The sequence below is a fragment of the Rhipicephalus sanguineus genome, chromosome 11, assembly GCF_013339695.2.
Source record: "Rhipicephalus sanguineus isolate Rsan-2018 chromosome 11, BIME_Rsan_1.4, whole genome shotgun sequence".
Classification (NCBI taxonomy): Eukaryota; Metazoa; Arthropoda; class Arachnida; order Ixodida; family Ixodidae; genus Rhipicephalus; species Rhipicephalus sanguineus.
In genome coordinates, this window is record NC_051186.1 from 144616422 (window position 1) to 144643862 (window position 27441).

Consider the following 27441-nt stretch of genomic DNA (forward strand, 5'->3'; position numbering starts at 1 on the left):
AGGTGATGTCGACGACGAATATATAATCATCTGGGGGTGCCTGAGTATGAGAAAAATTCTGCTTACTGCTTAGCAAAACAGTGAAATTCAGTTTGCATTATAATAATCAAACTTCCTACAAGCCAACTTAAATATGTTCCAGAAACATTGCCATCCCAAACGCTTCGTTTTCCTCATGAGAGTCCCAACGAGCCGATTGTAGGCTGTTTTCCATAGGCGCTGAATTTTCCAATGTCTCACCTTAACAGATGAAATCACGGTACTTCATGCTCAGTTGTGATAGCTATTAAAGGCGCAGCCCGTATCATGTTTCTATACTTATTCACTGTGATTGTTCGATACGGAGCACCATTTCGGTTTTACTTTGGTATTTGCTTTTTTAGGCTTCCTTAATTTTTTTCTCTTGCTAATCACCAGGTAATTGGAGCTATAAGTGGCAACAGTGTGAATAGCAGCTGTTTCTTGCGGCACTCTGTGCAACTACATAATATGGCTGAGAGGTTTCTGGGCTGCTGAGCCGTTTGAAGAAGAAAAATTGTTAAATGAAGAAATATTGTTAAATTGTTAAAGGAAGAAAAATTGTTAAAAGATTGCAATTTAGTGAGTACGTCGCTAATGAACTCTTCGTGATAGCAGACAAGTAGAATACGTAAAGTCATTGCAGTTTTACGTCCTTTATTTACACACGATGCTTAACAAAAGTTGTCGCTGCCAGCGTTGTTGCTGCTGTACACCTGTCCGGTAATCCAGCGTTGCGTAGGACATCTACGCACAAGGTAAAACTGCACACCGGTATTCAGGCTTCTCATTCAAGTTCTTCTAATTAGATCGCAACCAGCTAGCTTCTCGGTAAGCGGAGGGGTGGCTCCCATCACTCCCTAAAGCAAGAAGAAAAAACCGCTGACAGCGCTGTGTATAAAGAGCTCTCATGTTAAGCAGTTACTGCAACCTCAATAAGCCGATTCGGAATGAAACAGATATAGATTGAGCAAGAAATACAAAACCTTTAAGATACTATCGAACATTTCATTCAAATGAAACAAGGTTGGTCGCAGTTAAGAAATTTTCATGCAAATATTTTTGTGCATACACGTGTGCATACATATAGATCTATAATAAGAAATTTGCGAATGTATTGCCACGCCACTTCTTGTCTTGTTTTGATGTATTCGGGTTCGACCGGCAGGAACGGTTATCAACGCTCGACGCTGTCTGCGAAGTAGTGTTCTAGAAGCGTCGCGATTGTAGTAGATCGGTTTGTTAAGATTGCGCCCCGCACGCGAATGTTCCAGATTTGTCTAGAGATTACGCCGCTACCAGCGATATTGCTGGAAAGGTCGATAGCTCCTGTATAAAAGCCGACGCGCGTGACCGCTTGTCAGTTGATCGACGGTCGACGTTCTGTCCGCCGCTATCAGTGTATTGCTGTAATTTGACTTTTAGCTTCTCGGCCACAAGTTCGGCCAAACAAAGAGTTTCATCTCGGACGTGCTCACTGCTGCCTTCGTCGACGTCACGACCACGAGACATGTGGTGGAGGTGCTGTTCCTTCATGATCCGGACGCCCCCGTCAAGCCGTGAGCCGAACCCACACCGTCAAGAAGACACCGACCAGCGGGCCAGCCGCAGGCAGCAAGGTCTCCCACCGGAGTTCGGGCCTCTACCCGACAAGACCAGGAAGACCCCGACCATGCCCACCACATCAGCGGCGGCGACAGCACCCATGGTGCCTGCACCTGTGCTGCTACATCAGCCGAGGGAGCCACCTACCTTGCGTGGGTCACCGCTCGAAGACCCGGAAAGTTGGCTTGAAAGGTACGACCGCGTCGCCATTTACAACAACTGGACTGATAACGACAAGCTACGGAACGTGTACTTCGCCTTGGAAGACACCGCTCGAACATGGTTCGAGAACCGAGAGGCCGCTCACAACCTGGGACCTTTTTCGCGCCGCTTTCCTGGACACGTTCACGAGCGTCGTCCGGAAGGAAAGAGCCGAAACTCTGCTAGAGACTCGTGTACAGCTGCCGAACGAGAACATCGGCATGTACATTGAAGAAATGGTCCGCCTTTTTCGCCATGCTGACCCCGCTATGTCCGAGGAGAAGAAGATCCGCTTCCTAATACGAGGAGTCAAGCAGGAACTCTTTGCCGGCCTTGTTCGTAACCCACCTAAGACGGTCGCGGAATTCGCCTCGGAAGCCACAACGATCGAAAAGGCGCTTGAAATGCGTACGAGGCAGTACAACCGCCGGATTCCCACGACGACCTACGGGGAGGTTCAAGCGCTGCAATCCGACGACCTGCAAGACACGATCGGAGCTATCGTGCGGGAGGAGCTGCGAAAACTGTTGCCGTCCTCGCAGCCTGAAGTAGACTCGATTACTGACGTCGTGCGCCAGGAAATACAGCAATCCCTGCGAGCACCTCAACTAGTGCAGCCTGAGCCACAAGGGATCAGCTACGCCGCTGCAGTCCGCCGCAACGCTCCTCCTCGCCCGCGTCAAGACGCCGCGCCGCCGCAGCAGTTCCGCCGCCAGGCACCGCCGCCGCCACCACCGACGTCATACCGCGCGCCAGCCGGCCAGCGATCCGCGCCGAGGAAGACCGATGTTTGGCGCGCCCCTGACAACCGCCCGCTCTGCTACCACTGCGGGGAGGCCGGCCACACGTACCGCCGCTGCCAGTACCGACAGATGGGACTACGAGGATTCGCCATCAAAGCGCCGCGACCGCAGCCAGGCGAACGGCCTCGCGACATCGACGACTTCCTAACCGGAACGCAGTGGCAAGAACGACGTCCTTCACGCTCGCCGTCACCCGGCCGTTACATGTCACCGCACCGCCGGCCGTACACTGGCCCAAACCGGGGCCGGTCGCCTAGCCCGTATCCGGAAAACTAAGGGCAGCAACCGATGGAGGTGCGGTTGCTGTACGACGAACTACCGAAGATCCTCCGCCGACGACAACGACGTCGCGACGAAACCTTCAGAACACGACGCGAACCAGACAGACCCCTGACGACGAGATCTTGCGGACCGAAGAAGACCCGACGACGCAACATGGAAGCAGCGGAACAAACCGACGCAGCCGTGACCCGACGCCGAGACCCAACCGCAACGCAAGACGACGAACTAGCGACCTCGACGTTCTCATCGACGGCCACAACGTCACCGCTCTCGTCGATACTGGAGCCGACTATTGCGTCATCAGTGGGCCCTTCGCCACGAAGTTGAAGAAAGTTAAGACCGCTTGGGAAGGCCACGAAATCCGCACCGCTGGAGGCAATCTGATAACGCCGATTGGTGTCTGCACGGCGAGAGTCACCATCAATAACTGGACTTATCCAGCGAGCTTTGTAATCCTACAAAACTGCTCCAGGGATACAATACTTGGAATGGACTTCCTAAGTGAACACGGCGCCGTCATCGACCTGAGGTCCGAGTCGATAACACTAACCTCAGATAAAGCGCTCCCGCCCCGCGCGACGCCAGGGAACCATGCATTGAATGTGATAGAAGAGCAGGTGACCATTCCGCCGCGTTCTAGCGTCATTATTTCCGTCGGCACCGAAAAAGCTGAAGACATCGAAGGTGTCATCGAGAGCGATCAGCGTTTGCTGCTAGACCGTGAGGTTTGCGTCGCAAGGGGCATTGCTCGGTCGCATGAAGGAAAAGGAAGCGTGATGCTAACGAACTTCAGCCAGGAATATAGACACCTGAGCAGGGGCACGACGATTGCATACATCGAAGAAATCTTGGCCGTCAGCGATGCGTTTGCCTTTTCAGATTCTGACGAAGCTACGACGACGATCCCTGAGCCACCCTTCGACGTAAACCCAAGTCTTCCCGCTCGCCAACAGCAACAGCTTCGACGCCTTCTGCAGGAATACAGGGAGTGTTTCTCGTCGTCATCGCGGGTCCGACAAACGCCCCTTGCTAAGCACCGCATCGTAACAGAAGAAACTGCTCGACCACTCCGTCAGAGTCCCTACCGGGTTTCGATGCGGGAACGGGAGGCCGTTAAGAAACAAGTCGATGAAATGCTACGCGACGACATCATCCAGCCGTCCAACAGCCCGTGGGCGTCTTCCGTGGTGTTAGTGAAGAAGGATGGGACCCTACGTTTCTGCGTTGATTATGGTCGCCTTAACAAAATAACAAAGAAGGACGTGTACCCTCTCCCACGGATAGACGACACCCTGGATCGACTCCACAACGCGAATTACTTTTCGTCGATGGACCTCAAGACCGGCTACTGGCAAATTGAAGTCGACGAGAGAGACCGAGAAAAGACCGCCTTTGTAACACCGGACGGCCTGTTCGAGTTCAAGGTCATGCCTTTCGGTCTTTGCTCGGCACCTGCGACTTTCCAACGAGTCATGGATACTGTATTAGCTGGCTTGAAGTGGCAGACTTGCCTTGTTTACTTGGACGACGTCGTTGTGTATGCCTCGAACTTCGACGAACACCTCCAGCGACTTCAATCGGTACTTCAAGCAATCAAGAACTCCGGGCTCACCCTGAAGCCGGAAAAGTGCCGCTTCGCGTACGAGGAGTTCTTGTTCTTGGGTCACGTGATCAGCAAGACTGGAGTGCTCCCAGACCCGCAGAAAACAGCTGCCATCGCCGCTTTCCCGCCACCCACGGACAAGAAGGCCGTGCGCCGATTTCTCGGCTTGTGCGCCTATTACAGACGCTTTGTCAAAGACTTTTCACGGATCGCCGAGCCACTAACGCAGCTCACGAAGACCGACGTCGAATTCAGGTGGCAAACAGCGCAAGTCGAAGCATTTCATGAACTGAAACGACGCCTGCAGACACCTCCGATACCTCCGCATTTCGACGAATACGCCGATACGGAGATTCACACCGATGCAAGCAGCATAGGACTCGGCGCCGTCCTTGTGCAGCGGACGGTGGGACTGGAAAGGGTTATCAGTTATGCTAGCCGGTCGCTGTGTAAAGCAGAGGTCAACTATTCCACAACAGAAAAGGAGTGCCTCGCCATCATCTGGGCTACGTCAAAGTTTCGCCCCTACCTCTACGGCAGGCCCTTCAAAGTTGTGAGCGACCATCACGCCTTGTGTTGGCTAGCTAACTTGAAGGACCCTTCAGGTCGCCTCGAACGGCGGAGCCTAAGACTTCAAGAATTTGACAATACTGTCGTGTACAAGTCCGGAAGGAAACACTCCGACGCCGACTGCTTGTCTCGTGCCCCCGTCGACCCACCAACGCCCGACGACCAGGATGATCACAGCTTCTTGGGAGCCATAAGTACCGAAGACTTCGCCGAACGACAGCGAGCCGACCCGGAACTGAAGGGTCTAGTGGAATACCTGGAGGGCAGGACCATCGTTGTCCCAAAAGTATTCAGGCGAGGATTGGCATCATTTTCCTTGAAAAACAACGTCCTCGTAAAGAAGAACTTCAATCCGGCCTGAGCCAGCTACCTTATCGTTGTACCTTCGGCACTGCGACCAGAAATTTTGCATGCCCTGCACGACGACCCAACGGCTGGACACCTCGGACTTTCCCGAACGCTCGCACGAGTACAAGTACTACTGGCCGCGCCTTGCCGCCGACGTCACTCGCTGCGTAAGGACGTGCCGAGACTGTCAGCGACGGAAGACACCGCCCACAAGACCAGCAGGCTTCCTTTAGCCGATCGAGCCTCCTCGGCGACCATTCCAGCACATCGGGATGGACCTCCTGGGGCCGTTCCCAACGTCGACTTGCGGAAATAAATGGATCGTCGTGGCTGCCGACTACCTCACCCGCTACGCCGAAACAAAAGCCCTGCCCAAAGGCAGTGCCGCTGAGGTAGCCAAGTTCTTCGTTGAGAACATCGTCCTTCGACACGGCGCCCCAGAGGTTCTCATCACCGACAGAGGTACGGCGTTCACGGCTGACCTGACTCAGGCGATCTTGGAATACAGCCACACAAGCCACCGCCGCACTACCGCGTACCACCCACAGACCAACGGCCTCACCGAGCGTCTAAATAAGACCATCGCCGGCATGCTGACCATGTACGTCGCCGTCGAACACAAGACGTGGGACGCCATCCTTCCGTACGTGACCTTCGCGTATAACACGGCCGTACAGGAAACGACGCAGATGACGCCATACAAGTTGGTCTACGGACGGAGCCCGGCAACGACGCTCGACGCCATGCTACCAAACGTGACCGACGAGGAAAACATCGACGTGACCACCTACCTACAGCGCGCCGAAGAAGCACGACAGCTCGTCCGCCTACGGATCAGGAACCAACAGACGACTGACAGCCGCCGCTACAACCTTCGACGACGCCACATGGAATACCAACCCGGTGACCGTGTATGGGTATGGACGCCAATACGCCGACGAGGACTTAGTGAGAAGCTTCTTCGACGATACTTCGGACCGTACAGGGTACTTCGACGCCTCGACGCACTCGACTATGAGATTGTCCTTGACGGCATTACGAACTCTCAGCGGCGCCGTGCGCGACCCGAAGTCGTCCATGTCGTGCGCCTTAAGCCGTTTTTTGCGCGTTAGCGAGCATGGGGACTCTATTTTTTTTCCTTTGTTATTGTAATTTATTTGTGTATGCACTTTTTTTTTCTTTCTCTGTTCTTTCACAAGCATCGGGACGACGTTTTTCAGAGGGGGGCAATGCCACGCCCACTTCTTGTCTTGTTTTGATGTATTCGGGTTTGACCGGCAGGGACGGTTATCAACGCTCGACGCTGTCCGCGAAGTAGTGTTCTAGAAGCGTCGCGATTGTAGTAGATCGGTTTGTTAAGATTGCGCCCCGCACGCGAATGTTCCAGCTTTGTCTAGAGATTACGCCACCACCAGCGATATTGCTGGAAAGTTCGATAGCGCCTGTATAAAAGCCGACGCGCCTGACCGCTTGTCAGTTGATCGACGGTCGACGTTCTGTCCGCCGCTATCAGTGTATTGCTGTAGTTTGACTTTTAGCTTCTCGGCCACAAGTTCGGCCAAATAAAGAGTTTCATCTCGGACGTGTTCACTGCTGCCTTCGTCGACGTCACGACCACGTGACAGTATTGAATGTATCTTAATAAACATTTCGACAGTATCGTATCCGATACAATAATTGCATTATTAAACAGCTCAGCGCAAAAAGTACACACAGCCCACAAAGAATTGACGAGGACCAGCGCAGGCTGTTCTGGCCCTCGTCTATTATTTGTGTGCTGTGTCTACTTTTTACGCTGAGCAGTTTAGTAATGCTACACTGTACTACAATAATTGCCGTAGTATCTCGCATCTGTATCTGTTTGCTGTTTATCTGTATATGTTTTGCTGAAGTGACCAGTCACGAAAAACAAATGTCTAGCGTGTGTTTGTCCTGTAAGTCAGCCATCCGTGGCGATGGGTTGAGTGTGACGTGTACAGAGTGTGCAAGTGTGTACCACTTTGGTCAATGTGCAGGCGTGACAGAGAAGTCATTTAAAGCAAAAAAAAAACAATGCTGCAAAGAAATCGTGGCGCTGTCTCACATGTAGGCAAAATGCTTCTCGAACGAGTAGCCAAGACGGCAATGAAAATGAACTAGATGTCAAGCAAGCCTTTGCTTCTATCCTAGAAAAGATTGATAGTTTACCAGAACTAACAAAAAAGTTGCGAAAATGAAAGACTCTATGCAAAATATGTCGAAGAAATTCGATGAATTTGAAAGACATATTTCCCGCCAGGACATTGAGATTAAGGCATTGAAGAAGAGAGTTGTGGAACTGGAAGAGAAGGATGACATGGCCCGAGTAGTGCAAACACAGCTCCAGCAAGAAGTTATAGACCTTGAGTATCGAAGCAGGAAATTAAATCTAGCGATACATGGCATCGCGGTTGTACCGGGTAAAAATCTAGTTTCCCTGTTAAATAACCTGGCTCCGAAACTTGAAGTCCCGACCTTAACTGCCGGAGACATTCAAACAATAGACAGATTGCCTGCCCTACAGGGTAAGACGCCGGGAATAATCGCTTGTTTCACCCGACAGGCGCTAAGAGACTCGTGGCTGATGTCGCGTGGTTAGTGCCGCAGGGGCACGGGCACGCAGAGACTCACGCGTACACGCTACCCGCTCGGACGAAAATGTAACCCAGCCTTTATTGGGGCACGAACATATATATGATGCACGCAGTAACAGGGGGCGCCACGCTCCAGTGGCGGCCTAATCGAAAGGCTGAATTGTAGCGACCTCTACATCTCCCCCCTTGAGAAAGTCTGATGGGAGGATGGAGGACGCCCAACACATCACAATGTCACAAGTTCAAACGGCGCGGCGGAACAACGCGCCGGCCATAACGTGTTCGTGTAGCACCATCACTACGGTCCCTGGCTGCTGGGGAATGTTGCAAAGGCTGCCCTTGGGAGACCGCAGGTTCCACGCTGTTGGCAGGCTGAGGTTCCTGAAGGGGAACTTGATGCAGTGGCGATGGTTGCTGTGCAGCTGTCGGCAGCGATTCCCCACTGGAGGCAGAAGGCACGAAAGGCACTAGGTGACGGCGGTTGCGCTGTAGAACACCACCTTGGTCTGTTTCAACCACGTAGCTTCTTGGCCTTTGCCCCGGGCTGAGGACCGTAGCTTGCACTTGGTCAGGGCGCACCCACACACGCTGACCGGTTTGGAGAGGTGACAGGTCTCGAGCTCCGTGATGCCTATTGTAGTCGTCGGTCTGCTTACGCTTGTAGGCCGCATCCTTGGCGACGACATCTTTCCTAGGCGGCCATTTGGGATGTAACTGGGAGTTTTGCTTCGGGACTCTGGTCCTCAGCTGACGTCCCATCAACAGCTGGGCTGGACTGAAGCCATCGACTCCCGGAGTGTCCCGATAACTGAGCAGAGCGAGGTGAGGGTCTTTGGACTTGCGGAACAGGTCCTTGACTGTCCGTACCATCCTCTCTGCCTCTCCGTTTGACTGGGCGTAGTGTGGGCTACTGGTCGCATGGTTGAAGCCATAAGACGTTGCAAATGCCGCAAACTCTTGCGATGAGAATGGTGGGCCGTTGTCCGACCTGACGTCTTGTGGGATTCCGTGGCGTGCGAAGATGCTTTTGAGAGCATCGATGACTGCCCGAGCTGTAGTGCTTCTCAGGGTCACCACCTCGGGAAACCTCGAGTAGTAGTCCACCACCAGGAGGAACGCCTGGCCATTGAGATGGAACAAGTCCATTCCCAGAAATTCCCAGGGACGTCCAGGTAGAGCTGTGGAGACTAGGGGTTCTGCAAGGTTCACCCGGGTGGATGCGCACTGTTCGCAGTTGGTGACGAGAGAGGCGATGTCTGCTGAAATACCCGGCCACCAAACCGACTCCCGAGCTAGGGCTTTGGTCCTGTTGACGCCCTGATGGCCTTCGTGCAACAGCGTCAAGACCGCTGGCCGAAGAGACGATGGGATGACAATCCGGGGGCCTTTCAGCAGGATACCATCGCAGACAGAGAGCTCGTCCGCCACGGAGGCGTACTTCGATACATGCAGAGGTAGCTTGGCCTTTCGTGGCCAACCTTGCTGGCAGAAGGAGAGGAGGGCCTTGCACTCTCCATCGGATTCTTGTGCCTGTCGTACATCTTCCGGGCTGAGTGGCAAAACTTCTGACATGCAGCCGACTACTTGTGCTGCGAAGAGTTCCACCGTGTCTACAGGACACGCTGGCGGGTCGTCATGCTCCTGGCGGGTGCGTCCAAAAACCAGAATGTCATCTATCATGTTGGCGACCCCTTCTTGGCCCTCCAGGATTCTTGCCATCTGTTTCTGGAAGTACTCGGAAGCGGAGGTGATGCCAAAGGGGAGCCGGCAAAAGCAGTATCGGCCATATGGGGTGATGAATGTCGTCAGCTCTTGGGAATCGGCAGAAAGCTTCACCTGGTGGAAGCTTGCGGTCGCATCCAGCCTTGAAAAAACTGTCGCGTCACCGAGGAGGCCAAGGACTTGCTCAACCGTTGGCAAAATATGCCGTTCACGGAGGACGACTTTGTTAAGTTGAGTCAAGTCGACGCATAGCCGGTAGGAACCATCGTCTTTCCTGACGACAACGAGACCAGAGCACCATGGAGTTGGCTTGTCGATCCTGCGGATCACTCCCGCGCTTTCCAATTTGTCCAGCTCGCGGCGGACGACCTCGAGCAGCGGGATGGGGATCCTGCGGGGGACGCTTAGCGAGAAGGGCACGGCATCGGGTTTCAGCCGAATAACGTATTCGTCCTTGAGAGTGCCCAATCCTTTGAAGAGCTCGGCGTGCAGCGTTGCTTTGGGAGCCTTGAGTTCGTCAAGAAATTTCACAACTTTCAGGGCTTGGAGCGCTGGCAGTCCTAGAAGAGGCACAGTGAGTGACTGGATTACGTATAGGCGCTGGCAGCTTGTTTTTCCTTGCCACCGAAGTCGTGCCAGACACGAGCCTAGAACGCGAAGTGGCTGTCCTCCAGGGCCGGTGAGCAGACTGTCGACTCGGTCGAGCTTGGCAGGCAGCGCAGGGAAGTCACTGGGTACAGCAGATACTTCGGCGCCGGAGTCGACTTTGAACTGCGCTGTGTAGTTGTCAACGGTCACGTCGACGAACTTTGCAGCGGCGGGCGTGCCGACGGCATGCAGGTGAACGGAGCCGAGCTTGTTCTGCTGGTGCTTCCGCGAGCGGCAAACTTCGGCGAAGTGGCCTTTCTTTTTGCAAAAGTTGCAGGCGGAGCGTCGAGCCGGGCAGTCCGAACGTCGGTGAGGCGCGCGGCCGCAGAATTCACACGTGGACGGCTCGCAAACGCGCTAGGCTGGCGGCTGCGACGTAGTAGGCTTAGCTCCGGAGCGGCGACGAGAGGCGAACTTGCTGGCTTTCACGGCGTCGAGGTTGAGCTCGCGTGCGTGCTCGGTGCGGTTCTGGGTCAACTCCTCTTTGTCGGCGTCTTCGGACTGACGGGCCTGTGTCCATGCCTCCTTGAGCGTTAGCTTCGCGTTTCGGCACAGCTGATCCGAGAGGCGAGAGTCACGGAGGCCGACGACGAACCGGTCGCGTACGAGCCTTTCCTCGACAGCAGCTGACGGGTAGTTGCAGCGCTTCACCATCCTGCACAGTTCCGCGTAGTACGCGTCGACGCTTTCGCCGGGTAGCTGAACACGCCTGTGGAACCGCGAGGACTCGTAGAGCTCGTTGGCCGGGTGCACGAAGTGCTCAGTGAAGCGGGCGGCAACAACTTGGTACGAGGCGAGCGACTCGGCGTCGAGCGAGAACGTCTCGAGGAGCGGACGTGCCTCCGGGCCCATGCAGTACAGTAGTGAGCGTACTTGCACGTCTTCCGACGCTTTTATCAGTCCCGAAACCGCGGTGAAGTCTTCGTAGCGGCTGAGCCATGTCGACCATGTTGCCGGGTTCGCGAAGTCCAACGGTGCCGGTGGCTGAAGGTTCATGCCGTACAGTTTTGGCGGCTCGCCGGTCTCGAGGTCCATCGTGCTGCCGTGCTGCCGTTCCGTCGTGGTAAGGCCTAGGGCTGGGGGGCGTTATTCCTACGCTCCGAACTTACTGTCACGCGATGTCATCCCACTTCTGACACCATGTCGCGTGGTTAGTGCCGCAGGGGCACGGGCACGCAGAGACTCACGCGTACACGCTACCCGCTCGGACGAAAATGTAACCCAGCCTTTATTGGGGCACGAACATATATATGATGCACGCAGTAACAGGGGGCGCCACGCTCCAGTGGCGGCCTAATCGAAAGGCTGAATTGTAGCGACCTCTACAGCTGAAACCTAAGAACAAGGTCAAAGATAATGAACCACGCATCCACATTCAGGAAAACATGACTCGCCATAACGGAGAGCTGCTTCGGGCTGCGAAACGAAGAGCGTAAGATAGTGGCTCTCGCTTTGTCTGGCACAAGAATAGGAAAATCCTCGCCCGCAAGGACGCAGGAAAGGCTGTCATTCATGTCGGGGGAATAAACGATCCAGATCTGCTTAAATAACTATTGGGCAACTTCAGTACGCAAAAAATAATAAAATTGATACAACACATGTATTACCTTCTTTTTCACCCGCATCCATTAAAGCAGTGCATATTAATGCACAATCAGTAAAGAATAAAGCAGGATTGCTAAATGAGTTTTTCTGTGAATTTAAGTTTAAATTCATTGCGATTTTGCTGACCGAAACACGGAGCACAAATGAACATAATGTTTCCAATATGAGCAATTATAAAACTTACTATCTTAACAGGCCTGTTGGTCGTCGTGGTGGAGGAGTGGTACTACTGCTGGGTGCGAATTGAAATGGTGAACTGCTGAGGTCATTCACTGCAATTACACTGGAAAATAATATCACTGTGTGTGGGTACATTTATTTACTCTGTTACCGTCCACCAAGCGGAAATGCAGCTACGTTTTTAAAATTTTATGACCACTTTTTGTGTTTCGTAGCTGACGGATGCTACACGCTTATTGCTGGAGGTAATTTTAATATTGATACGAGTATTAACAATCATTGTAGTAGAGATTTTGATACGGTTTTGGCTTGAAACGGCTTTGAGAATGTACTTTAAGTGCCCACCAGAGTCACAGCTGAAAGTCAGTCAACCTTGGACTGATTTATTGATAACTTCTGTCGTCCTAAAATCAGGACGGGGGCATTATCTTGCCCCATTAGTGACCATCTACCAGTGTTCTTCTGCATGCATGCTCCGGCGCAAAGACTAAAGCAGCCAGAAGTTATTAGGCACCAGCGCATAACAGATGACGCACTTGGTGCTTTTCGGAACGCTCTTGAAAGAGTTGACCAACCACATTCTTTACCTTACATATGCCAATGAAGCCTACAATAAGTTTGTCGATATTTTCAAACAGGTATATCACTCCCATTTTCCCTTTACAACATGTAAGCCATCTCGAAAAACTCGCAAATCATGGATTACACCTTAGTTTCGGAAGAAAATCAATTATAAAAATAAGTTATACAGGAAGTTTCTAATTACACGCGCGGCTGATGATTTGTGTTTATTTAAAGAGTTTCGGAATAGATTAAATAAAAAACTACGATCAGCACGAACCGAATATTACTGCACACATTTAGATGCTAAGAGTGGCCGTCATGATGTGGTTTGGACTCGTTTGAACGCATTGTTGCAACGTGAACAGTCACAAAGCCACGTGCGTGCTTTAAATACTGATGGCAAAGAACTAACGCGGACAGAGCTGGCAAACGCATTTAATGACTTTTTTACAGCAATTAAAATGAAATGATCTTTGCCGGAAACATATGCGAACATAAACTTTAACAATAATAACACAATATTTTGAAATCCTGTAGCAACAGATGAAGTTCTATCCACTATGCTGAGCCTAAAAAATAGCAGATGTCGAGATATTGACGACACTCAGACAAAACCTGTAAAATATGTTGCAGATCAAAGATAACTACCTCGAAGATAACTGCTTTCGAAGCAAGACCTGGTTCAATGCAACACTGCGCTCTCTTGCAAATAAAAGGCAAAGAATATATGCTAACTTCAAGAAAAAAGAAACCTTCTCATTAAAAGAAAAACTGCATGCTATTACCAAGGAATTACACAAGAAAACGACGGAAGCAAAGCAGATCTTTTTTTAGTCTTTCAACACGCGGTTGCAAATCAACTCGAAGGAATTCTGGAAATATGTCAAACGTAACGGGAAGGATAAGGTCTCTATACCACCGCTTGAGCAAGGCGAAGAAATAATAGAGGATAGCCTTAATAAAGCCAATTCTTTTAATAACTTCTTCGCCTCCATTTTTTTCCTCAAAGGTGTCGTATGAGCTACCACCTTACCCTAGCAATGTGAACATACAAGATATGGAAGACATAGTGATTGATGAAGGTGGAATCACCGCCCTTCTGGGACGGTTGGAGCCTTCCAAAGCAGCCGGCCCTGATGGATCGTCATGCGGGCCCCCGAAGTTGTGCGCGCAATTTATCGCTCCATATTTAAGAGTACTGTATTCTAAATCATTAACAGGCTGCCTTCCAAATGAATGGAAGCAGGCTTGTGTTGTGCCCATTCATAAATCGGGGCCCCGGCAACATGTATGTAATTACAGACCCATATCACTAACAAGCATATTATGCAAAACCATGGAACACATTTTATACACTAGCAATGTGACGCACATTAACGCTAATTTTTTGATTAACCCTAAACAACATGGCTTTAGACATGGTGTATCTTGTGTCACGCAGTTAACTGAATTTGTTCACGATGTATGCGAAGTGCTAGACCGAGGAGATTGTGTAAATTCTGTGTTTATTGACTTCAAGAAAGCCTTTGATGTTGTGGATCATGATCTTTTAATTACAAACTGCATTGTTTCAACATTAATCCCCAAGTAATCGCATGGATAAAGGAGTACCTCACGCTGCGATCGCATTACGTAGTAATAAATGGAGCGAGCTCAGATGTCATTGAAGTGACCTCCGGCGTCCCTCAGGGGTCGGCACTTGGTTCCTTGTTGTTTTTAATTTTTATTATTGATGTGTCTTCAAATGTTTTGTCAACGATGAGATTATTCGCTGATGATTGTGTTGTGTACCGCGAAATAACCTGTTCGGATGATGCTAAACATTTGCAGAGCGATCTAGATCAAATTTATGTGTGGTGCAAAAAATGGAACATGCAACTAAACACGCAAAAAACGGTTGACATGCATTTTACGAGACGAAAAATGGTACAGAGCATGACATATTACATTAGCCAATCTCGTTTGGGTAGCGTTAAGGAATTCAAATATTTAGGAATTTATCTAACACGGTCCATGTCTTGGCCCAATCACGTTGATCGCATCATGGGGAAAGCCTGCAAAATGTTGGGCTTTTTGCGACGGAACACCAAGCTCTTCCCTAAAGAAGCTCGTGACCTGTTGTACAAGACATATGTACGGTCGATCCTGGAATATGGTTGTACGGTTTGGGACCCTCCAACAAACATAGACAGGGACAAACTTGAGAAAGTGCAAAATCTTGGAGCCCGATATATTTTGAATAACTACCGCAGACAGCTCAGCATGACTGCTGCAAAGCATACATTGGGATGGGAGCTGCTTTGTGAAAGAAGAAAAAAATGGCGACTTAGGTTTTTCCACAATATTTATCATTCTAGAACCGGCATAGATCGCGATAACTGCATTCTACTACCTCATTATATATCAAGCCGTGTAGACCATGCGCATAAGGTGCGCGAACATAAGTGCCGAACGGAACTTAGAACTTCATTTCCGTCAACTACTCAAACCATCCGTCACTTGAATCGCCTGCCATCAGCTGTTGTGCATATTACTGATAAAGCCAGCTTCGCTGCGGCGCTTTGAGTGTGAATGCTGGCTTGTTAGATTGAAATGTAATACTACTGTATGCCGTGCTCAAACATTTCCTGTTCCCTGCTTTCATGTTTGTTATACACAATGTTAATGAGAACAACAGACAATAATGCCAAGGAAAGTATAGGGGACGTTATTAGTAGTAAATGTAATGTAAATTTGAAGAAAGAAAAGTGGACGAAAAGATAGCTTGCCGCGGGCAGGGACCGAACCTGCGACCTTCGAATAACGCGTCCGATGCTCTACCAACTGAGCTACCGCGGCGGCCATCCCCCCGTCCACTTTATGGGGAAAAGATGTGTATTAAACGTAGGAGCGTCAGTCAGCGCCGCCAGTAGCCATGACGGCGAGTGTGGAACACTCTTTATCTGCCTGTTGGCGTCACGTAGCACGTGAACTTATTACGAGCTGGCAGCTGACCAATAATCCCTCGCATACTGCCTGAAAGCATCAAGTCTGCCAGAACGAGACCCTCGATATGAATGAAGGAAAGAAGTGGAAATTTTAAGGGCCCGTTTTTCTTTGTTATACACAATGTCAATGAGAACTGGCAGACAATAATGCCAAGGAAAGTATAGGGGAAGTTATTAGTAGTAAATACTAATAACGTAATAATAATAGGAGCATCGGACGCGTTATTCGAAGGTCGCAGGTTCGGTCCCTGCCCGCGGCAAGCTATCTTTTCGTCCACTTTTCTTTCTTCAAATTGACATTACATTTACTAATAATAATGTCCCCTATACTTTCCTTGGCATTATTGTCTGTTAGTTCTCATTAACATTGTGTATAACAAAGAAAAACGAGCCCTTAAAATATTCAACTTCTCTCCTTCATTCATATCGAGGGTCTCGTCCTGGCAGACGATACTTTCAGGCAGTATGCGAGGGATTATTGGTCAGCTGCCAGCTCGTAATAAGTTCACGTGCTACGTGACGCCAACAGGCAGATAAAGAGTGTTGCACACTCGCCGTCATGGCTACTGGCGGCGCTGACTGACGCTCCCGCGTTTAATACACATATATACCCCATAAAGTGGACGGGGGGATGGCCGCCGCGGTAGCTCAGTTGGTAGAGCATCGGACACGTTATTCGAAGGTCGCAGGTTCGGTCCCTGCCCGCGGCAAGCTATCTTTTCGTCCACTTTTCTTTCTTCAAATTTACATTACATTTACTACTAATAACGTCCCCTATACTTTCCTTGGCATTATTGTCTGTTAGTTCTCATTAACATTGTGTATAACAAAGAAAAACGAGCCCTTAAAATTTCCACTTCTTTCTTGCTTTCATGTGTGTATTATATGTATGCACCCCCCCCCCCCACTGTAATGCCACCAGGCGCTGTGGGTATTATGAATAAATAAAATAAATAAATAGATATTATAGCGCCAACCATCACACATATTTTTAACCTTTGGTTAGCTACATCAGTATTTCCAGAAAGAATGCATATTGCAAAAGTAACTTTTTTATATAAAAAGGTGATAAAAATGATATGGCCAATTATAGACCTATGTGTCCGTACTACCTGTCTCATCCAAAGCATTAGAAAAAATTATCCACTGTAAGTTCACCAAATTTATAGACAAATACAACTTGCTCACGCCGTGTCAATATGGATTCCGAAAAAAACAAATCGACTGAACTAGCGCTTTTAGAACAACAATATATACTCTCCCAATTTGAGAACAGAGCTTTTGTAACAGGAATATTCATTGACTTCTCCAAGGCGTTTGACCTTGTAAATCATGATATAATTCTAGAAAAGCTATGGTACTACGGAATGCGAGGGCAAGCTGCAGAATTAATAAAATCTTATTTACCTAATAGGAACAAATGGCCAATATAAATAACATGCACTCAGAAGTAAAACCAATTTTTTCTTGTGTCCCACAAGGAAGCATATTAGGGCCACTACTTTCCAACATCTAGCTAAACGATATCGTGAACATCAACCCAAATGCAAGATTTATACTATATGCAGATGATACGAACATTTTTTTCTCAGGAAGCAACATTCATGAACTAATACAATCATGCAACACCACGATGACCACACTAGAAAAATGGTCAAAATATAATTACATGCGTGTCAATGAAAAAAAGGACAAAAGCGGTAATCTTCAGGCCGAAAAATAAACTGGTTCCTTCGCATGATAGTATTAGTTCACGTGTCTCGGTGTTATATTTTCATCAAATATGTCATGGGCAGCCCATGTGAACCACGTTATTAAACAATTAGCCAGAATAAGTGGCGCAATCGGTTCCATTAGATACATTCTTCCTAAGTCTATTAAACTGCGACTTTATAACTCTTTATTTTATTCTTACATTAATTACTTTCAGCTCGTGTGGGGCACTGCATCACCGTCGTGTCTACAGAAAATATATATTTTGCAAAAGAAGTTTCTTCGTCATGTCTCGAACTGTAGGACACCCAGCAGAGAGCTACTTCTTGAGACTGCCATAATCAAAATCTTCCATTTATATCAATACAGCCTAAGCGTTCGTTTTAAAATAGAAACAAAATGTAACAGAAATTACATCCGACATCTCGCCAATTTGGAAGAAAAGAAGGCGAGTTACTCTTTTAGGCAACCCGAAAGCTGGTTGGTGCCAACAGCTCGCATAAATACCGGGAAAGAGCGCCTCCGACATACACTTCCCTCCCTTCTAAACGAGTACACATTTGCAAACATTGACCTGTTTACTTGCACCCACAAAAAACTTCGTTCTATGTATATGCACCCCCACGTATATATTAGGTTTCGTAAAATTCAAATCGTATGTCTCTCCTTCCTCTGTATCTGAATTTTTATTTGTGCTCTTCTTTGATAAATGATGGCCTTTGGAATGTGTTATCATTGTTATTACAATTATTATTATTATTATTATTATTATTATTATTATTATTATTATTATTATGTAGAGGAAGAAATTGATGCTGTGTGTAAAGAGTGTAGATAACACTCCGTCTGTTCATTTCTTGTCTGCTTTCATTGTTTTATGAAGTTCTGTGTATGGGGCGGTTCTTGATTTCAACTGCCTTCGCTGTTGCCTCGTATTTAGGGGCTGTGGATTGGTGAAGCTGTCTATCACAGCTTTTTCGCAGCTCCCCTGTCCATGTATTTTCTTGGGGCAGAAATAAAAATTATTATAAATAAAAATTATTAAGTGCTTGGTGCACGAGTATCTTGTATAGTATCACGATACAATTTCAAAGTATCTTTGAAATTGTATTGGAGCCAGCCTTGCCTGCATAACCATAAGGAGATTGCGAGTTATGTGCGCATTAAAGAAAAAGAAAAACTGAATAAAACTACACAAGGCTACACAAAAGTCACCGGAGCAATCACATGTGCGAACACACGACACACCCGACACTTCATAATGATTGCAATATACCTTTAAGTTGGCTTTGTAACTGCGCATAGCAGCCATTGGTTTCATCTTTTTCCTGAATAATGAAAATGGTAGACGCGCACACTGCTTACGAGGAAGGAAGTCCACTGACCTCGCATGTAGATACGACTCCCCGAGGAGAATCCTCCTTGCAGTGCTCGACGCTCAGTCTGAGGTGATGGAGGCCTTTATAGAAATGGGAAATACGAGGTTATCTCAGTCAGGGATACCACAAACATGATGAAGAAAGAAAATATGTCATTCATGCTTAGGACAGAAATTCGTAAGCAGGGGGAGCCGACGTTTCGACAAGTGGGCTTCACCGGCTCGAAAAGAAACGAGGACACAGAAAGAAACAGACAGGACCAAGGAACTGCAGTGACCTCGTTTCTGTGTCCTCGTTTTTTTTCGCGCTCTTTCGAACCCATGAAGCCTTACGAACAAGCTCAGACCCACACCATTTTAAAGTGTCGTTTTCAAGGCTGCAACTGATTTCCTTAGCGCTTGTGCGTATATGCGTCCTACCTTCTCCGATCCAAACAAAGGAGGAGGAGAGGGCAACTACGGAAGCGGGGGTGAGGGACCACGAGAGGCCGCCGTGACGAGTTGGGTGAGTCAAAAGAGGAATTCCGTGGGGAGAAAAAAGGGCAGTGAATTATGGTGGTCAGAAGGACGCACCCCTTGACAGTGGTATGTTATAAATTCTTAGCAGAAGGGCTTAACTCTCATTGGTTTTCGTTGAGTATGTACCATATCGGATGGATTTAAGAGCCCCCTTTGAAGCGCTTATACCTGTTGGCTGAAGTGTATTAAATATGGAAATAACGTATGACTGTATTTTTTCTGTTTCTTGAGGACCGGAAGTTTGAAGGATGAAAAGTTTCATCAACGTGCCACGTCCAGAGCGAGGTGAACGGCCACAGGACGTCGCCGACTATCTCGTTGCGTATGAGTGGACACACGACAGCCATCGCGTTCACCATCACCAGGACGCTGTCGCTCACCGCTACGCCCGCAGTACAGCGGCTTTACTCGGGACCGCTCCACGAGCCCATATCCGGAAAACTAAGGGCAGCAACCGATGAAGCTGCGGTTGCTGTACGACGAACTACCGAAGATCCTCCGCCGACGACGACATCTTAGAACACGCCGCAAGCAGAACGGGGCTCTGACGGCGAAACTTCACGGCCCGAAGACCTGACCACACCACGTAAAAGCAGCGCAACAAACCGACCCAGCTGTGATCCGACACCACGGCCTAACCGCAACGCCAGACGACGAACTAGCGACATCGACGTTCTTATCGACGGGCACAGCGTCACAGCTCTCGTCGACACCGTAGGCGACTATTCATCACTGGGTCGATCACCGCGAAGTTGAAGAAAGTTCAGACTGCTCGGGAAGGCCCCGAAATACGGACCGCTAGAGGCAATCTAATAACGCCGGCTGGTGTCTGCACCGCAAGAGTCACCATCAATAACCGGACTTATCCTGCGAGCTTTGTAATCTTACAACCATGTTCCAGAGATGTAATACTTGGGATGGACTTTCTATGTCACCACGGTGCCGTCATCGACCTGAGGCCTGAGTCAATAACACTAACCTCACAAAAAGCGCTCCCGCCGCACACGACGCCAGGGAATCACGCATTGAATGCGATAGAAGAGCACGTCACCGTTCCGCCTCTCTACAGTCATCCTTTCAGCTCGCACCGAAGAACCCGCAGACCATGAAGGCGTCATCGAGGGCGATCAGCACCTGCTTCTGAACCGTCAGATTTGCGTCGCAAGAGGCATAACCGAGCTGCGTGATGGCAAAGCAATAGCAGTGCTTACAAACTTCAGCCACGAATATAGGCACCCCAACGTTGGTACGACGGTCGCCTACATCGACGAATTCGTGGACGCCAGCAGTGCTACCGAACCTGCTTCGACGGATCGAGGTCCCCAACCAGATTTCGACGTCAACCTGAGCCTCCCGAAGCACAAGCAAGACCAGCTTAAAGCCCTGCTACTATACTTGAAGGACTGCTTCTAGTCTAAAAAGAGAGGGCGTGCAAACACGGACACAAGAAAGAAGTCAGGACACCACAAACGCCGAATGAATGAATACTTACCAACTAGCTCAGCTCTCTGTTATTCTATGCTTCTAGTCGTGGTCAAGAATTCGACAGACACCAGTCGCGAAACATCGCATAACAACAGAAGAATGTGCGCGACCAATCCGTCAGAGCCCGTACCGAGTTTCGACGCGAGAACGCGAGGCCGTTAAGAAACAGGTCGACGAAATGCTACGCGATATCATCCAGCCGTCCAAGAGTCCGTGGACGTCACCTGTTGTGTTAGTGCGGAAGATGGATGGAACCCTTCGTCTCTGCGTCGACTATAGTCGCTTGAACAAGGTCACGAAGAAGGACGCGTACCCTCTCCCACGAAGAGACAACACCCTAGATCAGCTCCACAACGCGAAGTACTTTTCGTCGATGAACTTCAAGACCGGATTTGTTGGAAGCAGCCGTCCTCGTATGCTGTTTCTCTGTCCATGTTTAAATTAGCCCTGTCTTTTTATGATGGACCGAGTGTGGCGTTTTCGAGCCTCTACTGGCTTCTACGCAATGGCCAGGCTTGGCTGTGGCTACTTGAAGTATAATACGTGTTAAAAGTGCTTACAACGTTTCTTTTTTTTTGCGGAATCGCTTAAAACACAGCGTAATATTTAAAGAATGCAACTTTGTGCGAAATGAATTTTCGCTTAGAGTTTAACACAGCGTACTCAGAGAGTCCAGCTGTAGTCTGCCGCTGCAGCGGCATCGTCTCAACATCTCAACATGTTGCCGGCGCGCGATAAACCACGCGAGCAACGCAGGGTTCATGTTTCTGGAACGTTCAAACAACAAAAAAAAAAACGCGCGCTGGCAAAGAAAGAATACTGAAAACACCTTAAAGTAATGCCCGCTGAAAGCTTCAGCGTAAAAAATGCTGCGCACACCCGCCGAGGATTGAATACTAGAAGCTACGGTCTATGTCACTAAAATGCTAGACTTCACCCCAAACCGACGGTAATAAGGTGTGCTCGTTTCTTCCAGGCATGTCAGGAGCACCGTAGAGCACCGTCGCGTCGACGAAAATACTAGACGGCGCCCTCACTTTTCCGGTTTTGCCCAATAGCCAATCAGCATGTACCAAAGGTGATACTTTTGCGATTGTCGCCTTTTGCGATCGTTTCAGAATACAACCCAGAGGACTGGCGCCGCCGTCTGGGAAGAAAAACATCTGTGCACGCCGTAGACGACACCGGTTGTGAAGGAACTGTAAAGCGGCGCGATGCGACCCAAGTATGCAAAATGTGGAAACTTCAAGAAACTGAGGACACTCAGCCGTTCCGTGATTTCGCTGCTGGTGGAGCTTGACGCGGGTGCGAGTGTGTCCGCTGTCTCGGAGGACACCTTTCGCCGCAAGTTCCAGTCTGCTTACCTGAAACCCTCAACGGTCCTGTTGAGAAGCTATTCTGGTGAGCTGACTCCTGCCTAAGGAACCCCGGCTGCAGACCTGCCAAGTAGTGGGACACAGAATTAGGAAGACCCTGCCCGGGGGGGGGGGGGGCATTTTTTTTATTTTTTTGAACAAAAAAGCGCACCTTTCGGAAGGACATGGTCTCCAGGCTTTTCAACTGAACTACCTCTGCATTAGGCAGAGCAGGGTCTGTCGGGGAAAACTTGTGTCGCATGTAGTCGCACACTGTCACAAAGTAGTGCCGAACTGCCTCGAAGAGTTCCTGTTGTTCCTTGGGCTTTAGCTTGTCTTATTTTTGAACAAAGGTGGTGGTCGCCGACTCGGCCCTCCTCAAGAAGTCTTCCGTGTAGGTCTGGTTGTAGCAATGTCCAGCCTGGTCACACTTCGCAAGGAGAACATGTCCGAGAGTTTTGTCGGACATGGACGACCGAAATTCAGTTCTTGTTTTCCTCACAAGGCTGAAGAGACGCTCACACTCGGCATTGCTGTGTGGAATTGACAAAATTCCAAGCATCACCTCAGCAATTCGGCTGAACTTCAACCTTCCATCTGCAGTTCTCAGCTGTGACACCATTCTCCACTGGGCATCCACTCGTTCTTCTTGTAGAATATGGGGAGGAAGATGCTGAGCCTGCAACTTGGAAAACTCTACCTCCAGTGCGTCGACCGCTTCCATTTTCGACTCTCCCGGTTGGAGAGGTAGCATCGCTGGAAAAGAGTCCACAAAAAAGCGAACCTTTCGGAAGGACATGGTGTCCAGGGTTTTCAGCTGAACTACCTCTGCATTAAGCAGAGCAGGGTCTGTCAGGGGAAACTTGTGTCGCATGTAGTCGCACACTGTCACAAAGTAGTGCCGAACTACCTCGAAGAACTCCTGTTGCTCACTGGGCTTTAGCTTGTCTACCACAGTCCTAGTTTCCTGTCCAATGATGAGGTCCTCGTCCCCTTTCTGTGCCTCCCTGCTATGGTAGTCCAAGTTGAGCAGCTCTGGGCTTCGTTTCAGCCACGATGGGTTTACAAATCTTGAGAAAATGTCTCGAAGAAGTTCCAAGAGAAGCGACCGTAGCACGTGGATCTGGGGAGCTTGTGCTTGCAAGGAGAGGTTCACTTTCTCGAAAATGGGAATAATATTCTGCAAGAAGAGACAATATGCTCGGTTGGTTTCCAGGCTGAGGAAAACAAAAAGCCGTTCTTCACGTGTTGGGCAGTGCTGGTCAGTCTTCTGTGTGCAGGAAACCTTGGCTTTCTTCGCTGGCACTGAAGGAGCCTGTGTCAAGTTCTTTCTTTTCGTTTTGCACTGATCAGGCTTTTCTGCTGGAGCTGTTGCTTGCTTTGCTGCTGCCTTTGGGATCTGGTATGAGTCCAGAAAGCTGGGACTCTTTTTGTCCTTCACTTCGTGCAAGAAGAAGCTCAACAGAGGCTTCCACTGATCCAGGAGCCTGGTCAAGCATTTCCCAAGAGATAGCCATCGAGTTGGGACATGTTTCAAGATTTTTCTGAAGTCTGCATCATGAATTTCCTGAAACTGCCTCAAGGCCTCCTTCCTCTTAGCACTCTTTTCCAGGTAATAAAATATATCTACAAGAACTTCGTCCACTTTTGCTGGAAGGCACACTGCTCCCTTCTCAGCTGCCATGTTTATTAAGTGGCATGCGCACCCGATTTTAATCAAATTTTCTTGGACTTCCGTCAGCACCGCTGCCACGCCATTTTTTTTACCAAGCATCACGTTGGCGTTGTCGGAACAAAACGCTACACAGTTCGTGACCGGTATATGAAACGACGCGAGAGCCTCCAGAATTAGGTTGCCTATGTTGCGACCACTTGCTTGTCCCGTCAACGTACACAAAGAAAGTAGTCGACTCTCAACTAAGCCAGACTCCCCCACGTATGTCACCACGATCGGGTACAACTGCGAGTGGCTATCATTACTGCCGTCGATGGCAACCGAGAAAACTTTTTGCTTCAAGGAACTCACTATGCGCTCCTGAGTATGGTTTGCCATCTCGCCAACAATTGCACTTGTCTTGGTTCTCGCACAGCCGTACCGCTTTGCGACATCCGAAGTAGGGAACATCTTTCGTAGCAGGGGACCCACGTGGTCAGAGACGGTCAATGGAAGGTTATGTTCCAGCAGGAACCCAGTGAAGAGACATTCCGCTCGGATCACGTCACTATCAGAGTTCCGCTTTGAAAAAAACTGTCCGAGCTGCTGCTGCTTTTCTTGGCATTGCACGTGACTTACGTGTTTCTTGGATGAAACGTGAGCGACAACGTCGGTTTTGCCTCCGTGAGAAACGCTGATGTCGCAGCCACACACCGCGCAGAACGCAAAATGCTTGCCCTTCCCCGATTCCACGATGCAGGGGAATTCGGATGTGTACTGCTTCAAAAACACCTGTAAGTACTGTTTTCGCTCCCGCTCTTTACTAAGAGCCATGGCTGACAGCAAACCAAGACACCAACACCACTGCTCCGAAGCACGCCAACTCAACCGCTAACAAAGCACAACATGGCGAACATCGCAAGCTCGATCAACTGAGTGATGGCGATGGCAGTTGGTTTTGATTAGTCTCACCAAAGTTGCCAGGCCAACAGTAAATTTTCTGCTAAAAACGGCTAAAAATTTCCGCAAAACTACGTTTTTGCACGCTTCCCGGAAGATTCTTGCGTCAACCGTACAACCGTACAAAGGGGTCAAAATTCGTACATTGTACGGGTAATCCGGAAGACTTGGCAGGTCTGCGGCTGTATCCGGGGGCTTGGCAGCCACGGGTGCCGCGCAGTGGTGGTGCAGCCAGTTCAGGATTTGGAGCAATTTTTGGAGCAGGAAAAAGTCCGTTTGGAGCAGATGCGGAGCAGGAGGAACTGTTTTTCCGAGCAGGTTTGTAGCAGACAAAACGGAATTTAGGATCACTTGGAGCAGAACATGTCTAAGTTTTCGGTGAATATTCTTATTTGTGTGCATACTGGAAATGCAGCTGCAATGTAAACAAAGAGACAAGGCCAACATCCAGAGAGCAGCCATTAATCAAGGTCTTAGCACGAAAGAGTGTCATATTCTGGCTTCACTGCACTGCAGAAGATATGTGTTGAAGTGAAGCATTAGTGACATACGGTCTCTACGGATGACAGGTGTCATAAGGTCATTCCAAACAGAAAAAAAAGATCTTGACCAGAAAACTTGCAGTCTAACAATTAAAGAAAGAAGGCGAAGAAAACTCGTTGCAAATGAGAACGTACTCTTTGAAGCTGCCCAATCGCCACAGCTCACTAAGAACGATGTTCCATCCTACTGAATAATTTTAGAGGAATCGCATGCTCCTTTCACTTCCAAGCACTTATTTCCGGTTTCCCAAATATTCAGAAAAATCCTTCTAAAGAATAAAACTGGTACGAAGGGTCAATCCAAGCATAAAGGGGAGAGATGCTCTACTTCAAGTCAGCCTTAGACAAGTCTGCTTGTCGAAACGTTGGCTTTAGCGACACCTCACAAATTTTTCACCTTCATATGCTCTCAAGGTGCGATTTGTGGGTCCCCGTGCTACTTCCACGGTTGGGCAATAACTATGGCTTCCCGCGAACAGGCCAGATGACAGTACAACCTACTAGTTAAGTGGCAGGAGCGCCGCCGGTTTTCTTTTTTTTTTCTGGGCCGGGGGGGGGGGGGGGGTCGCAGTGGAGAACGGTGTGAGCAGCCGAACAATCTCCTCCCCACCCCCCCGCCCCTAACCCGCACACATCACCCCTTAGATCCACCGTGACAGGGGTCCTAAGACTGGGTCCGGGAAGGACGTTTTAGCGTTGAGCAAGTGCTCAGGACTAATGCGACTACACTTAATTTACAGTTTTGCTTTGCAGTTTACACTTAACGAAACCACCACACGGCTCGTTAGGTAATCCCCATGGAAGAGCCGCTCAATGCTCGTCAATGTGCGGTTTGCGAACAAACGGTGGCCTGGGAGGGAATCAGGTGGGAAGATTTGCAAACCGCGGCGACTTCTCTGACTTTTTTTTTGTCGATTGACGACAACATTGATTGTTCTAACGGCGTTTACGACGCGTGAAAGCACTTGTTCTTTATTTGTGGCCGACTGCGCGGCTCAGTTCCTACGTACGCTGGCTTGCCACATCGTGATATCACACTTGTTGCGAGAACGACAACGTCGTCGAGGTAGCACAAGCACGTGTGCTATTTCAGGTTGCGCAGAACGGTATCCATCATGCGTTCAAAGGTGGCGGGCGCATTAGACAGCCCAAACGGCATGACGTTGAATTCGTACAAGCCGTCGGGAGCGACGAAGGCGGTTTTCCGTCGAGCGTCATCAGCCATAGGTACTTGCCAGTATCCTGAGTGCAAATCGAGAGATGAAAAGAATTCTGCTCCTTGCAGGCTGTCAGTCGCGTCGTCTATTCGCGGTAGTGGATACACGTCCTTACGAGTGATCTTGTTGAGTCGTCGCTAGTCCACACAGAACCGCACAGAACCGTCCTTCTTCGCAACAAGAACGACAGAAGACGCCCACGGGCTGTTAGAGGGTCGAATCATGTCAAAGCATGTCGTCGACTTGCTCGTTGATTACACGGCGTTCTGTGGGAGATACGCGATATGGACGTTGCCGCAGTGGCGGTTGAGCGCCAGTGCCTATGCGATGCGTAACAGCGGACATGCGGCCGAGAGAAGTTTGAGCGACATCGAAAGAAGAGCAAAATTTTTCCAACAGGTACAGAAGCTAGGAACGCTGGACCAGCGTAAGGTTGTCAGCAATGAAGGAACCAAATACAGTAGACTCTCATTAAACGGAACCTGAAGGGACCAGGAAATTATGTTCCATTTAACAGGAGTTCCGTTTACTGAGAGATGAACAGGGCTGCAGTATTCAAGTACAAAACCAATCCTGTTAGAGGAAGTTGTTCCATTTAAGCAGCAGTTTCGTTTAACAGATTTCCGTTTACTGAGAGTCTACTGTACATCAGCGGATGATGAACCAGACGTGGAAAGAGCATTGAGCGTACTGGAACTGGGTCAGTGCGTGTCATCGGGTTCGTCCATAACTTGTGCGTCTTCGAGGCGTTCCACGCTGCCGAGACATTCCCTTTGCACCAACGTAACACTGCACGGGAATGGGATGATAACAAAAATAGAGGTGCTGCTCTGAGTCACTTGCACGGTCACGAAAGGCATCAGCAAGCCT

General features: G+C 49.3%; 2 protein-coding genes across 2 annotated transcripts in view; both read right to left on the reverse strand.

The window, feature by feature from the left end:
• The window catches only part of LOC119375614 (histone H2A), a 372224-nt gene that overhangs the window by 140005 nt on the left and 204778 nt on the right, over positions 1 to 27441 (reverse strand). The gene's annotated exons all lie outside the window — the stretch shown is intronic.
• Positions 1 to 27441, reverse strand: part of LOC119375608 (coiled-coil domain-containing protein 9B) — a 239555-nt gene that overhangs the window by 46318 nt on the left and 165796 nt on the right. Inside the window, exon 6 of the mRNA XM_049411272.1 lies at positions 18847 to 18920. Within this exon, the coding sequence (XP_049267229.1) occupies positions 18847 to 18920 (74 nt within the window). The remainder of the gene's footprint in view (positions 1 to 18846; positions 18921 to 27441) is intronic.